This window comes from Geotrypetes seraphini, chromosome 13, assembly GCF_902459505.1.
Source record: "Geotrypetes seraphini chromosome 13, aGeoSer1.1, whole genome shotgun sequence".
Classification (NCBI taxonomy): domain Eukaryota; kingdom Metazoa; phylum Chordata; class Amphibia; order Gymnophiona; family Dermophiidae; genus Geotrypetes; species Geotrypetes seraphini.
Window position 1 is genome coordinate 83305677 of NC_047096.1, and position 16049 is coordinate 83321725.

The following is a 16049-nucleotide window of genomic DNA, read 5'->3' on the forward strand; positions in this document are numbered from 1 at the left end:
ATGGTTCTAATCCACGTCGGAACCAACGACACCGCAAGGAGCAGCCCGGACAGCATATCTGAAGACTTCAGGGCCCTGGGGGAGAAGCTGAGGAGGATGGATGCGCAGGTAGTCTTCTCCTCGATTCTCCCAGTGAGGGGCAAGGGCAGAGCCAGAGAGGATCGAATACAAAGGGCGAACGACTGGCTGCGAAGATGGTGCAAGGAGATGAACTTCGGGTTTCTGCACCATGGAGAAGCATTGCAAGGACTACAGGGACACGACGGGCTACACCAAACCAGAAGAGGGAAGAATGTCCTTGGACACCGCCTAGCCCGCCTACTCCACAGGGCTTTAAACTAGGTAAGTCGGGGGAGGGTACAGGCACAAACAACATACCAGGCGAACTAAAATGCCAATACATTTATGAGGCTGAGGAAAGTAGACACCGAAATTCTGGGTCAGGGGTGAGTGCACACACTTTTGAGTCGGGAGTAGGGTCACATCATATTTATGGGTCACATTGTAATTCTGGGTCTAGGGGGAGTACACACTGTAGTTCTGGGTATATGGGGAGTACACATTGTGGTTCTGAGCCTCAGGAAAGCACAAATAACACAAACAATGCTAAAGGTGTTCAAATAGCTCAAACAGGAATATCCCCACTGAGACATAACAAAAATATAACATGGAGGGCTATGTACGTCAACGCACACAGTTTAGGAAACAAGATCCTGGAATTGGAAACAGAAATAAGGAATGCCGACCTGGATGTGGTGGCGATATCCGAAACCTGGCTCACAGACTCCCACGGGTGGGACATGGTCATACCGGGTTACAACTTGCTTCGCCGGGACAGAGAGGGTAGGAAGGGAGGGGGTGTAGCATTATATACTAAAGATGACATTAAGGTCACGAGAATCTCAGATGTCCAGTATACTGGGGAATCCCTTTGGGTTAATTTGGCCAGAGGGAAGGACAAATGCTTGTATCTTGGCGTAATTTACAGACCCCCAAGACAACAGGATGACCTGGATATGGAAATAATCGAAGATATAGAAAATATCACCTTGCGTGGGGACACAGTATTGCTAGGTGACTTCAACATGCCTGATGTGGATTGGGTTACACTTACCTCTGCTTCCGGCAGCAGCAGGAGGCTATTAAACTCTATGAAAGGAGCAAGCCTCAGGCAACTGGTGTTGGAACCGACAAGGGATCAGGCAATACTGGACCTGATACTTACCAATGGAGAAAGTGTCACAGAGGTCTCGGTGGGCGACACATTGGCCTCCAGTGACCACAACATGGTATGGTTCAATATCAGGAAAGGTTTCACTAAATCTACTACACTAACCAAAGTCCTCAAATTCAAGGACACACATTTCAAAGAAATGGGAGACTTCGTTCACCAGGCGCTACAAAGCCAAGAAGAAACCGATAACGTGGAAGACATGTGGTCGACTTTGAAAGCAACCATACAAGAAGCAACAAACCGCTATGTAAAATCAGTAAGTAAACGGCGAAGGAACAATAAGCCACAGTGGTTTACTGTGGAGATCTCAGACCTGATCAAGGAGAAGAAAAAAAGCATTCATCTCTTACAAACAATCAGGGAAGCAGGACTCTAGAGCAGACTACCTGGCCAAATCAAAAGCCGTCAAAACAGCAGTCAGGGAGGCTAAATTCCTCATGGAGGAGTCTCTAGCAAAGAACATCCAGAAGGGAGATAAATCCTTCTTCAGGTATATCAGTGATAGAAGAAAAAACTCAGGCGGGATTGTACGTCTTAGGAAACCAGACGGAGACTATGTGGAAAAGGATTCGGAAAAAGCCCAACTATTAAATGAATACTTCTGCTCAGTCTTCACCCGAGAAGCGCCAGGGCTCGGCCCTCAGCTACAGACAAGGGTTGGCTCAGTTGACCCGTTTAGTAACTTTGAGTTTACGCCCAGCAGTGTCTACGGTGAGCTGTCAAAGCTCAAGGTTAACAAAGCAATGGGGCCGGACAACCTGCACCCCAGGGTGCTTAGGGAGCTGAGTGATGTCTTGGCGGAGCCACTGTCCGCGCTCTTCAACCTCTCCCTTAGTACAGGCAGCGTCCCGTTGGACTGGAGGATGGCTAACGTCATTCCACTCCACAAGAAAGGCTCAAAGATGGAGACAGCAAACTACAGACCAGTGAGTCTAACATCGATAGTGAGCAAACTAATGGAAACTCTAATCAAACACCAATTAGATAAGATCCTGGATGAGGAGAATCTACGGGATCCCCGACAACATGGATTTACTAAGGGGAGATCCTGCCAATCCAACCTGATCAGCTTCTTTGACTATGTAACGGGGAAGCTAGATATAGGGGAGTCCCTGGACATCGTGTACCTGGACTTTAGCAAAGCATTCGATAGCGTACCACACCGCAGGTTACTGAGCAAGATGAGTTCTATAGGATTAGGTAACACATTGACGAAATGGGTTGGGAGCTGGCTTGGAGGTAGGCTCCAAAGGGTGGTGGTGAACGGCACCCCCTCCGAAATGACGGAGGTGATTAGTGGAGTACCACAGGGCTCAGTCTTGGGCCCAATCCTATTCAACATCTTTATAAGAGACTTGGCAGAAGGGCTTCGAGGTAAAATAACATTATTCGCCGATGACGCCAAACTGAGTAATGTAGTGGGCAAATGCACAACAGACGAAGATTCAGTGCCCGACAACATGATGCACGACCTACTCCTACTGGAGCGATGGTCTAGGACATGGCAACTCAACTTCAATGCCAAAAAATGCAAAGTTATGCACCTGGGCAGCCAGAATCCATGCAAGTTTTATACCCTTAATGGTGAGATCCTAGCAAAAACGGTAGCAGAACGAGACTTGGGGGTAATCGTCAGTGAGGACATGAAGTCTGCCAATCAAGTGGAGCAGGCTTCGTCCAAGGCAAGACAAATCATGGGCTGCATACGAAGGGGTTTCGTCAGTCGTAAGGCGGAATTCATTATGCCATTGTATAGATCCATGGTGAGGCCCCACCTGGAATACTGTGTGCAATTCTGGAGGCCGCATTATCGCAAGGATGTGCTGAGACTGGAGTCGGTGCAAAGAATGGCCACCCGGATGGTCTCGGGACTCAAGGATCTACCATACGAAAAACGGCTTGACAAATTACAGCTATACTCACTCGAGGAGCGCAGAGAGAGGGGGGACATGATCAAGACATTCAAGTATCTTACGGGCCGCATCGAGGCGGAGGAAGATATCTTCTTTTTCAAGGGTCCCACGACAACAAGAGGGCATCCGTTGAAAATCAGGGGCGGGAAACTACGAGGTGACACCAGGAAATTCTTTTTCACTGAAAGAGTGGTTGATCGCTGGAATAGTCTTCCACTACAGGTGATTGAGGCAAGCAGCGTGCCTGATTTTAAGGCCAAATGGGATCGGCACATGGGATCTATTCACAGGGCAAAGGTAGGAGAGGGACATTAATGTGGGCAGACTAGATGGGCCGTGGGTCCTTATCTGCCGTCTATTTCTATGTTTCTTAAGTGCCCCTTCCTGTCTTTAGTGCCCCCAGTGCCTCCTTCCCATGTCTTTAGTGCCCCTTCCTGTCTTTAGTGCCCCCAGTGCCTCCTTCCCATGTCTTTAATGCCCCTAGTGCCTCCTTCCTATGTCCCTCTCACTGCCTTCCACACTTTGTCCCACCCCTACCCCCGAAGCTTGCCTTCCTGCCTGTGCCTGTCTACCTTTCTCCCTCCCTAGCCAAAGCAAGCCTGCTGCCTCCCTGCCGCTCAAAAAAAAAAAAAAAAAAAAAAAGCCTCCGTCCTTTTCCCCTTCTCTTACCGCCATGCTGCAGCTGCTCAAGCCGGAAGTCTTCTTTCCGACTCAATTCTGATGTCGGAGAGGACGTTCTGGGCCAGCCAGGCAGCGATTGGCTGGCCCAGAATGTCCTCTCCGACGTCAGAATTGACGTCGAATAGACTTCCTGTCGGCTTTATTAGCTGTAGCATAGCGGTAGGAGCAGGAGAAAAGGAGAGGCTTTTTTTTTTTTCCTCGCACGGACCAGCAGAAATTCAACCGGCGGTGCTCTTCCAATTCAAAGGTGAGGTGGAGGGAGGGAGATGGTGGGGACTGCGCGATCTTGATTGCCTCACTGCGGGGACAAGTCCATTCACCGCTCCACGGGGCGGTGAATGGCCTTGTCCCCATCCCGCAGAGGCCACTATTTTTTCTTCCCCGTTTTAGCGGGTTACCCGCCGCTAAATGCGGCTAGCCGCGGGTAACCTGCCACCGTGTCATTCTCTAATGCATCATAAGTCAGAATCCATGCTTAAAAAATCCTCTTATATAAATAGGGAAGTATAGTAGATAGTCTGAAACAACAACAAAACAGTAAAAATCCAAATACAAGCAAAAAAAAAACAAACAAACAAAACCCAAAACAAAACAAACCCAATAACAAAAATTTAACACCCATTGCACCTGTAGTTTCTGTTCCAGAAGCATCTTCAGTAACTCACCAAGCATTATAGTGCCTAGGATTTACTCTGATTGCATTTCTAAAACATGCCAACGCTTTATCCAATTCCTCCGTCAGTACAAACTCATGCCCCAAGAGTGTGAAGGCATAGGCATAATTTGGATCTACTTGGATGGCTCTCTGGAAAAACTTGATTGCAATATCGTGTTCTCGCTGCAAACTAAAACAGTTTCCTGCAGCACACCAGGCCTGGCAAAAACAGAAAAAATGCAGATTTGTAAGAGAATGAAACAGTAGAGTCCACTCACATACACCCAAGATGCAACGAAAGATTAGGTTTCTTACCTCTGCTAATCTTCTTTCTTGTAAATATCCTCTGGCGTCTACACATTAGGGTTGTTAATTTCTTCCAGCCTTAAACTACAGAGAACTTTAAACCAATTTCTAGCCCCTCCTCCTGTGGTCATCTCCTGTTACTCACCCCTGGAATTTCAGTTAGTACACAAGGCAGGTAGATCTATAGCACAAACAGGAAACAAAAGAAAAGAGGGAGGAGGGGTGCAGGGACTCCCCACTACATATCAATTCTGCTCATAAACAACAATTTCAAAACAATTAGAGCCCTAAAATAAACTTTGCATAACCATCAAATTTGAACATTAAACAAATTGAAAACAGTATAAATTTGGATAATGGAGACACAGCCTGAGGGTTCAAAGGGGGCTACCACCCAGGAACCTCTAAAACCATATATAAGGGAACAAGAATGGAATTCTTAGTGAGGCTGGTCAAAGAAGAAATCCAGCTTACCAGTTACTGGGCAGGCGACCAGCGAATCAGACAGAAAATCTGGGTGGGTGTAGACTCCAGAGGATATTTACAAGAAAGATTAATAGAGGTAAGAAACTTAAATCTTTTGTTCTTGTACAATTCCTCTGGAGTCTACAAATTAGGGACGTATCAAAGCAGTCCCAGCACATCAAGGGGAGGGGGCCCGATGAGCCTGCCACCAGGACTGAAGCCCCAAAAGCCGTATCTTGCTTTGCCGCCACATCAACCCGGTAGAACTTTGTAAAAGTATGCAGAAAGGCCCAAGTGGCAGTCCTACAAATCTCCTCAAGAGAAACAGCAGTTAATTCGGCCCAAGAGGAAGCCATTTCTCTGGTAGAATGAGCTTTCACTCCAAGGGGAGTATTCTTCCCTGCTGATACATAGGCAATGGCAATCGCCGCACGGATCCATGGTGAGATGGTAGCCTTAGAGGCAGGCCTACCCCGCTGAGCAGGCCCCATCAGTACAAAAAGATAGTACGAAAGACGGAAGTCATTCGTGGCCTCCAGGTATCTCAGAAATACCTCACATTTAGAGACCGCAACACAGAGTTAGACTTGGAGCCTGATGGAACAAAAGCAGGTAGCCTAACTTCCTGATTGACATGGAAAGCTGAGACCACTTTTGGTAGAAAGGAAGGAACTGTCTTCAAGATGACTGCAGAATTAGAGATGCAGAGAAAGGATCTCTGCATGAAAGTGCTTGTAGTTTCAAAACTCTACATGCATAAGTATCCACTACAAGGAAAACGGTCTTGAGGGTAAGATGTTTCAGAGAGATCTGATCCAGTATCGAAGGGGAAGACAACCACAGCAACAACTTTTAACTTCAAGAAAGGAAACTACGAAGCGATGAGAGTAATGGTAAGGAAGAAACTTAGGGACAGCTCAAAGAAATTGCAGACTGTAGAGCAAGCCTGGTCTTCATTCAGGTTCACGGTGCGCGAGTTGCAAAATCTGTATATCCCAGATTTAGAAAAGGATGCAAAAAGAGCCGAAGAAAAGACCTGGCGTGGATAACTAAAGAAGTAAAGAAAGTAATAGGGGATAAGAAGAATTCATTCCACGTGCAAAAAATTTACATTAACATAGCAGATGACAGCAGATAAAGACCCGAATGGTCCATCCAGTCTATCCAACCTGATTCAATTTAAATTTTTTTATTTTTTTCTTAGCTATTTCTGGGCAATAATCCAAAGCTCTACCCGGTACTGTGCTTGGGTTCCAACTGCCAAAATCTCTGTTAAAACCTACTCCGGCCCAACTACACCCTCCCAGCCACTGAAGAACCTCCCCAGCCTATCCCCCACCAAACGGCCATACACAGACAGTGCAAGTCTGCCCAGTACTGGCCTTAGTTCAATATTTAATATTATTTTCTGATTCTAGATCCTCTGTGTTCATCCCACGCTTCTTTGAACTCATTTTACTCTCCATCACCTCTCTTGGGAGAGCATTCCAGGCATCCACCACCCTCTCCGTAAAGTAGAATTTCCTAACATTGCCTTTGAATCTACCACCCCTCAACCTCAAATCATGTAATCTGGTTTTACCATTTTCCTTTCTCTGGAAAAGATTTTGTTCTACGTTAAAACCCTTCAAGTATTTGAACGTCTGAATCATATCTCCCCTGTCCCTCCTTTCCTCTAGGGTATACATATTCAGGGCTTCCAGTCTCTCCTCATACGTCTTCTGGCGCAAGCCTCCTATCATTTTCGTCGCCCTCCTCTAGATCGCTTCAAGTCTTCTTATGTTCTTCGCCAGATACGGTCTCCAAATCTGAATACAATACACCAAGTGGGGCTTTACCAATGACCTGCACAGGGACATCAACACCTTCTTCCCTCTACTGGCTACGCCTCTCTTTATACAGCATCCTTCTGGCAGCAGCCTCTGCCTTGTCACACTGTTTTTTCGCCTTTAGATCTTCGGACACTATCACCCCAAGGTCCCTCTCCCCGTCCGTGCATATCAGCTTTTCACCTCCCAGCATATACGGTTTCTTCTGATTATTAATCCCCAAATGCATTACTCTGCATTTCTTTGCATTGAATTTTAGTTGCCAGGCATTAGACCATTTCTCTAACTTTTGCAGATCCTTTTTCATATTTTCCACTCCCTCTTGTTACAAATCTTGGTATCATCTGCAAAAAGGCACACTTTTCCTTCTAAACCTTCAGTAATGTCACTCACAAACATATTGAACAGGATCGGCCCCAGCACCGAACCCTGAGGGATTCCACTACTCACCTTTCCTTCCCCCAAGCGACTTCCATTAATCACCACCCTCTGGCGTCTGTCTGACTGCCAGTTTCTAACCCAGTTCACCACTTTGGGTCCTAACTTCAGCCCTTCAAGTTTGTTCAACAGTCTCCTATGAGTAGCTGTATCAAAGGCTTTCCTGAAATCTAAGTAAATTACATCTAGCATATGTCCTTGATCCAGCTCTCTGGTCACCCAATCAAAAAATTCAATCAGGTTCATTTGGCATGATTTACCTTTTGTAAAGTCATGTTGTCTCGGATCCTGTAACCCATTAGATTCAAGGAAGTACACTATCCTTTCTTTCAGCAACACTTCCATTATTTTTCCAACAACTGAAGTGAGGCTCACCGGCCTGTAGTTTCCTGCTTCATCCCTGTGACCACTTTTGTGAATAGGGACCACATACGCTCTCCTCCAATCCCCAGGAACCACTCCCGTCTCCAGAGATTTGTTGAACAAGTCTTTAATAGGACTCGCCAGAACCTCTCTGAGCTTCCATAGTGTCCTGGGATGGATCCCGTCTGGTCCCATTGCCTTGTCCACCTTCAGTTTTTCAAGTTGCTCATAAACACTCTCCTCTGTGAACGTTGCAGAATCCACTCCATTTTCTCGTGTAACTTTGCCAGACAATCTAGGAGTGTGCGGCGCAGTGGTTGGAGCTACAGCCTCAGCATCCTGGGGTTGTGGGTTCAAACCCCGCGCTGCTCCTTGTGACCCTGGGCAAGTCACTCAGTCCTCCATAGCCCCAGGTACATTAGATAGATTGTGAGCCCACCGGGACAGAGAGGGAAAATGTTTGAGTACCTGATTGTAAAGACCTCTTAGATAACCTTGATAGACGGTATATAAAATCCTAATAAAAACTTGAAAAAAAAACAAACTTGAACACAGAACAGAAATATTTGTTTAGCATATTTGCTTTTTCCTCATCACTCTCCACATATCGATTCCCAGCATCTTTTAGTTTAGCAATTCCATTTTTCATCTTCCTCCTTTCAATAATATATCTGAAAAAATTTTTGTCTCCTTTTTTAATTTTTTAGCCATTTGTTCTTCCGCCTGTTCTTTCGCCAGACGTATCTCTCTCTTGGCTTCTTCCAGTTTCACCCTGTAGTCCTTTTTGCACTCCTCTTCTTGGGTTTTTTTATATTTCACGAACGCCAACTCTTTTGCCTTTATTTTCTCCGTCACTAATTTGGAGAACCATATCGGCTTTCTTTTTCTCTTGTTTTTATTGATTTTCTTCACATAAAGGTCCGTAGCCATTTTTATCGCTCCTTTCAGCTTAAGACACTGTCTTTCCACTTCTCTTATGTCCTCCCATCCTAACAGCTCTTTCTTCAGGTACTCTCCCATTGCATTAAAGTCTGTACGTTTGAAATCTAGGACTTTAAGTATCGTGTGGCCACGCTCCACTTTAGCTGTTATATCAAACCAAACCGTTTGATGATCACTACTTCCCAGGTGAGCACCCACTCGAACATTAGAGATACTCTCTCCATTTGTGAGGACCAGATCCAATATCGCTTTTTCCCTTGTGGGTTCCGTCACCATATGTCTGAGCAGAGCCTCTTGAAAGGCATCCACAATCTCCCTACTTGTTTCTGATTCCGCAGACGGAACATTCCAGTCCGCATCCGTCAGGTTGAAATCTCCCAACTGCAGAACCTCCTCTTTCCTTCCAAACTTTAGGATATCCACAATCAGATCCTTATCAATTTGCTTTGATTGAGTCAGAGGTCTGTAGACTACACTCACGTAGATAGAAGTTCCATCTTCTCTTTTCAGAACAATCCATATCGCTTCTTCCTCTCCCCAGGTCCCTTGCATTTCGGTCGCTTGGATATTGATCTTTACATAGAGAGCTACTCCTCCACCATTTGTTGACTCCAGAAATTTTGATTCGGAAATATTTTAAAGAAGTTTTGGGGCCGACAGAATCAGATACTTTGCCCTTAACAAATCTGTATTACATTCCACAGAAAAAGAAAATTCTGGCAGAATTAGGTGTAGACCAGTTTAAACAGATAGAATTTGATTTAACAGGTTTCCTGGAAGACTCACAGGACATAATCCAAACTAGGTTTACCCTATTAGTCACTTGTGCAAGAGAGTTAGACAAATCCTTAATTATGAAAGCTTATTTTCAAAATAAGCTAGCAAAGTTTTGTGGAGATAATGTATTAATATTTCCTGATGTGGCCTAGGCAACACAACTGAGAAGGAAAGCATTTTTAAACTTGCAATAAAGGGTGTTGGCTCTGGGAGCCACATTTTACTTAAAGTTTCCATGCAAATGCTCAGTGAAATTTAAGGAATGTGAATATGTTTTCTGGGACTCTATGCAACTGGAACAGTTTTTACAGCTTCGTGAAATTAACAAATAGTTCCCATCTGAATTAATTATAAATGTAGTTCAGTAGTATTTTGCACCATAAAATTAGATCTTAGATTAGATCATGATTATATTTTATTGTATTCCTAAATTAATTTCAGGAATATTCTCCCATTATGTGGACTAGAGGAGATCAAAGGGTAATGTTGCAAGGAATATCCTTCAATGTTTCTAAAATTTTGGTATTTCTTTTTCTCTTTTCTTATTATTATTTGTATAAAATGATAATGTTTAAAATCAATTAAAAACAAAAAAAAAAAAGAATAATTCATTCAAGAAATGGAAAAAGGACAAAACCGAGGAAAACTGGAAAGAGCACAGGAAGCATCAAAAAGAATGTCACCTCGTGGTTAGAAGAGTAAAAAGAGAATATGAAGAGGGGCTAGCCAGGGAAGCACAAAATTTCAAATTGTTCTAAAGATATGTTAAAGGGAAGCAGCCGGCTAGGGAGGAGGTGGGACCGCTGGATGACTGAGATAGGAAAGGAGTGGTCAAGGAGGAAAAAGAAGTGGCAGATAGACTAAACATGTTCTTTTTGTCAGTTCTTTTACAAAAGAGGACACATCCAATGTGCCAGAACCTGAAAAAATCTCCAAAGGAGATCAAGCAGAAAAATTAACATCCATGGAGGTAAGCCTTGAAGACGTACACAAGCAGATAGATAGATTAAAAACTGACAAATCTCTGGGCCTGGACGGAATCCACACTAGGGTATTGAAAGAACTAAAGGAGGAAATAGCGGAACTACTACATCAGGTTTGTAATCTATCCCTGAAAAAAGGCGTGATCCCAGAGAATTGGAAAATAGCTAATGTTATGCCCATCTTTAAAAAAGGATCGAGAGGTGACCCAGCGAACTACAGACCGATAAGTTTAACTTTGGTTCCGGGGAAGATGGCGGAAGTGCTGATAAAAGACAGCATCAGCAAACATCTAGAAAGGAATAAACTGATGAAAAGAAGCCAACATGGCTTCTGCAAGGGAAGATCATGCCTAACAAACTTATTGCATTTCTTCAAAGGAATTAACAAACGGATGGAAAAAGGGGAGCCAATAGACATCGAATACTTAGATTTCCAAAAAGCCTTTGACAAGGTACCCCATGAACGCCTACTATGGGAACTGAAGTACCATGGGGTGGAAGAAGACGTACACAAATGGATCAAAAATTGGTTGGCGGGTAGAAAGCAAAGGGTGGGAGTGAAGGGCCACTACTCGGACTAGAGGAGGGTCACGAGTGGTGTTCCACAGGGGTTGGTACTCGGACCGCTGCTGTTCAATGTATTTATAAATGATCTAGAAACAGGGACGAAGTGCAAAGTAATAAAATTCTCAGACAACACCAAACTATTTAGTGGAGTTGGGACTATAGAGGACTGTGAAGATTTACAAAGGGACCTGAACAAACTAGAAGAGTGGGCGACGAGATGGTAAATGAAGTTTCATGTAAAGAAATGTAAAGTCTTGCATGTAGGAAACAGAAACCCAAAGTACAGCTATACGATGGGAGGGCTGGTAATGAGTGAAAGTATCCAAGAAAAGGACTTGGGGTAATAGTGGACAACACAATGAAGACGTCGGCACAGTGCGCAGCAGCCTCTAAGAAAGCGAAAAGAATGCTGGGTACTATCAAGAAAGGTATTACAACCAGAACAAAATAAGTTATCCTGCCATTGTATCGGGCAATGGTGTGCCCGCATCTGGAGTACTGCGTCCAATATTGGTCGCCGTACCTTAAGAAGGATATAGCGATACTCGAGAGGGTTCAGAAAAGAGCGACACGATTGATAAAGGGTATGGAAAACCTTTCATATGCTGAGAGATTAGAGAAACTGGGGCTCTTTTCCCTGGAGAAGCAGAGACTTAGAGGGGACATGATAGAGACTTACAAGATCTTCAAACGTTCGAAAGCTGAAAGAATGAGAGGGCATTTGAAAAAATTAAGAGGGGACAGATTCAGAACCAATGCTAGGAAGTTCTTCTTCACCCAAAGGGTGGTGGACACCTGGAATGCGCTTTCAGAGGGTGTGATAGGATAGAGTATGGTTTTGGGGTTCAAGAAGGGATTAGATCATTTCCTGAAGGAAAAGGGGATAGAAGGGTATAGATAGAGGATTACTATACAGGTCCTGGACCTGATGGGCCGCCCCGTGTGCAGACTGCTGGGCGTGTTGGACCTTTGGTCTGACCCAGCAGAGGCACTGCTTATGTTCTTATGATAGTTGAAAATCCAAGATGGCCATCGCCAGCGATTTTGCACCAAAAACAGCAAAAATAAACAAAACACACACAAAAAAAATAGTGATTTGGGGTCTAGGGAGGTGGAGGACCTAAACCCTACCCTCAGAAACTGTGAAAAATGACTTTAAACACTTTTACCAAGCCATCCCTCAAGTTCCCATTGGAAATAATGGAGGATTTACTCACAGTTCCAGCAGTGCCTGCCTGAAGGGAAAGGATTCTCTGCCTCATAAACTGCTCCAAATGACCAGAGTTGAAGATCTTCGTACTGCCAGCCGGCCAAACACAAACTTTGATCTCTGCTCCCATGGATTCTTGCCATGTTGTGGGTGGCAAGAAAGGCAGCCTGCACCTTGAAACCCGGGCGGGTTTCATTCCAGACGCATACAGCCTATGCTTAAAACCCGTGACAAGGTCAGCAGGCAAGCAAACTCCCAGGGGAAGGGACCCCGAGTCTAGAAAGGGTGGCACCCAGCAGGCTGGCTTCACAGATCTACCAAAGTTTCTCTGTGAAACAGGAGTCTGGCACCGCAGGACTACGTCCTTTCCTCTGAAAGTGGACCACTGAAAAGGGGTCTCGAGGCACTAAAGTCATCGAAAAAGTGAAAAAATAAGAAAAAGCAAAAGAGTAACTGCAAAAGACTTCCTCACGAAACTGGATATGTGTCCAGCTCTCAGTCTAAGGGGGTGGAGCATGTGCTCAGAAAAGTGTTTGGATTTCTGCAACTCCCAGATTGCGGGTTGGAATTGAACACCTAGCGTATGGAATCTGGAAGGGACATAACAAAATTGTTGGAGTTTTTTTTGTTTGTTTGTTTATTCTGCGCATGTGCCCATCATTATCACCAGCGATGGGCACATGCAAATTTAGCAAATCTTCGCAACTCGCTGCCAACCTTATTTGCATGAGCATTTTTTGGAGAATAACTTGCTTTTTTAAAATTGCTACTATAACGACTGCAACAGCAGCCCATCAGTTTTTAACGCAAATTTTTGAGAATCTAGGCCTGACACACTCTGTTTTACTGACCAGTTGGCACAAGCAGATGATCAATGCTCAAGTTAATTGGTTAGCAAGACTGACACTACAAATCTTGCAGCTAGAAACTAAGCCCTCCAGGCTAAATCCTGTTATAGTCTTTTACATAGATAAGGGTAAAAACAGACTTATCAGGTTTTTGTATGCTTTTTTTGTTAGCTACCATGAGTAAGTTTTGGATTGACAAGCTATAAATATTCTTTTTTTTTTTATATACATCTTTATTAATTTTTCATCTTACAACAAATACATATACTGTATATAAAACATTTGTCAATGAATACATCATTTGAAATTCTATCATTTACGATACTAATAAATAAGAATTTTTTATCCCATTCCCCCCACCCTTCTAATCTTACATTCAATCAAATATATCACATAAATAATCTTTCCTAATGACCCAATCATTTAATAAATTCAAATTCCCACCTCCCACCCTTCTACCTTAAATTATATTTATAATATAAAATGGTATCTACTCATTACAATATTTTGTATATATATATCTTTAAATTTATTAAAATTCCCTTTTTGCACCGATATTGTTCTCTCCATTTTGTAGATGTGACATATCGAATTCCACCAGAATTTAAAATTAAGTCTACTCCAATTTTTCCAATTACTTGTGATCTGTTGCATGGCGACTCCTATCATAATCATTAAAGGTTTATTATTCTTTGATGAAATTTGGCTCTTTGTTCTCATTGACATACCGAATAAAATCGTATCATAGGATAATGCCACATGATTCTCCAATAAACAATTAATTTGGGGCCAAATTGATTTCCAAAAAGCCATAATAAAGGGACAATAAAATAATAAATGATCTAGAGTTCCTGTTTCAAGATTACAGTGCCAGCATCTATTAGACTTAGAGCTATCTAACTTTTGTAATCGAACTGGGGTCCAAAATAAATATAAATATTCTTAAATAAAGAAAAAATGGCAATATGCATGTTGGACCAGACTTTCTCAGTGAATGTAGACTACCGCTATAAACTGATATAAAATAAAGCAGGGCATGTTACCTCTGGTGAATTTTTATCCATATCAGTTAAATCCTTGGATAGGACAGTAAGAGCCACATCCTTCTGGAGATGCCACAATGTTGTAGAGTAAATTTCCATTCCTTCCACTCTGTAGTTCTCAATTCGCCTCACTTCTGAGAATATCCTTTCAGCCTTTAAGGATAAAAGTTTCAAATTTTAAATACATTACATAAACATCCACACATGTACAAAGACAAATTACAGAGCATGGTAATTATCAGGTACTCAGACAAAAACAAAGTGTTATTTGCTAAAAGCACATGTTAAGGCCAGTGATGCATTACACTTCTCCCTTCATATTCGTGGTTTCAGCATTCGCGGTTTTTCGCTTGCTGGCTTCTCCCACCAAATTACATCAGCTTGCATAGAGAAATCGCCGATTCCAAGCGTTTACAGAGAAAATTGCCAATTCCCAGCAGTTTCTTTACCGTGTTTTCACTCTCCTTCAGGAACAGGCCAGGTCTCCCACCATGTTAACATAGAAACATAGAAGATGACGGCAGAAAAGGGCCATAGCCCAACAAGTCTGCCCACTCTACTGACCCACCCCCCCTTGATGTTATTCGCAGTTTCACCATATTCACAATGGTTTTTAATAGAAAACAGCAAATAACATATGAAAAAGTTATTTGCGGTTTTTCTGTATTCACGGTTCTGTTAATCCCCTATCACAGTGAATACAGAGGGAGAAGTGTATTTGTTGCATGGCCCTGTGGGTTAATGGCATTAACACAGGCTGTTATTAAAAGACTCTCAAAGATGGCAAACAAAATGTTTTTGCGAAAATAATGTAAAGTTTTTCTGAAGGGAGGATTTTCAGGGGAAGCAACAATGCTTGCACTGTAGGTATGTATAAGCTAACTTCACATATACATCAATTTAACTTTCAACCTATCTGATGACTCATGTATAGGTTGTATGGCAAGCATCTTTTTCCTCCCTATCCCCCTAGGGCAGTGGTCTTCATTAATTTTTAAGCTGGGGCCATTTTGGATTCTAACGATCTGAAGGAGAGTCGCCAATGCTGACCAGTGTATGGCAGTGACTTCCATCCTCACCAGTCCAAACATCAATGTGTGTGGGGGGGGAGAGTGGCATCTTTCACGCATGTGGCTCTTCCTCTCCATCCACTCTCTTCTTTCTGTCCAAAGCCTGGGTAGAGAGACAAAGTAGCAAAAAACCCCAGAAAGATAATGGGGGGCCGCCACTTGTCCCTAGGCCTTGCACTGAAGAATGCTGTCCTAGACTCCAGTCTCTCATCTACCATGCCCTCCCCCAGGTGCTGCAGATAGCAGTTGCCAACGCCTTCCATTCTCTATGCGGTCGCTTTCTTTCATACCTCTTCCAGCACACCAAAGCAGTTCTGGGATGGGGAAATGGGAGGGGAAGAAAAATAGACCCTAATGATAGACACTTATATAGGTCTCCCCCAGCTTTAGATTTGGTCATAAATTTTGCAAACTATCGGTTGCTGTCCATTCAACTCCTATGGGCTTCGGTGCATTTTCTGTGGGAGAATCGTTGCCATGGCTGTGTAATAGAGGCCCTATAAGTAAGCATACGGTAGTTTTGGATTTTCAAAGCTATCACATTATCTTGCCTAGAACAGAAAAAAAAAAACCTGGTGAAATAAAATATGTACAAATATTTGAAGATATTTTTCCCTGGGACAATGATAAAAGTAAGATTATATGGAAAAGTCTTTCATTATTGATGTCAACCATGCAGGTAAATTCCTTTATTGCCCTAGAAATTTATTAAGATTTATTCATCA

At 43.3% G+C, this 16049-nt stretch overlaps 1 protein-coding gene across 1 annotated transcript in view; it reads right to left on the reverse strand.

The window, feature by feature from the left end:
- Positions 1-16049, reverse strand: part of CDC27 (cell division cycle 27) — a 275220-nt gene that overhangs the window by 66441 nt on the left and 192730 nt on the right. Inside the window, 2 exon segments of the mRNA XM_033918006.1 lie at positions 4494-4702; positions 14255-14407. Coding sequence (XP_033773897.1) covers positions 4494-4702; positions 14255-14407 — 362 coding nt within the window.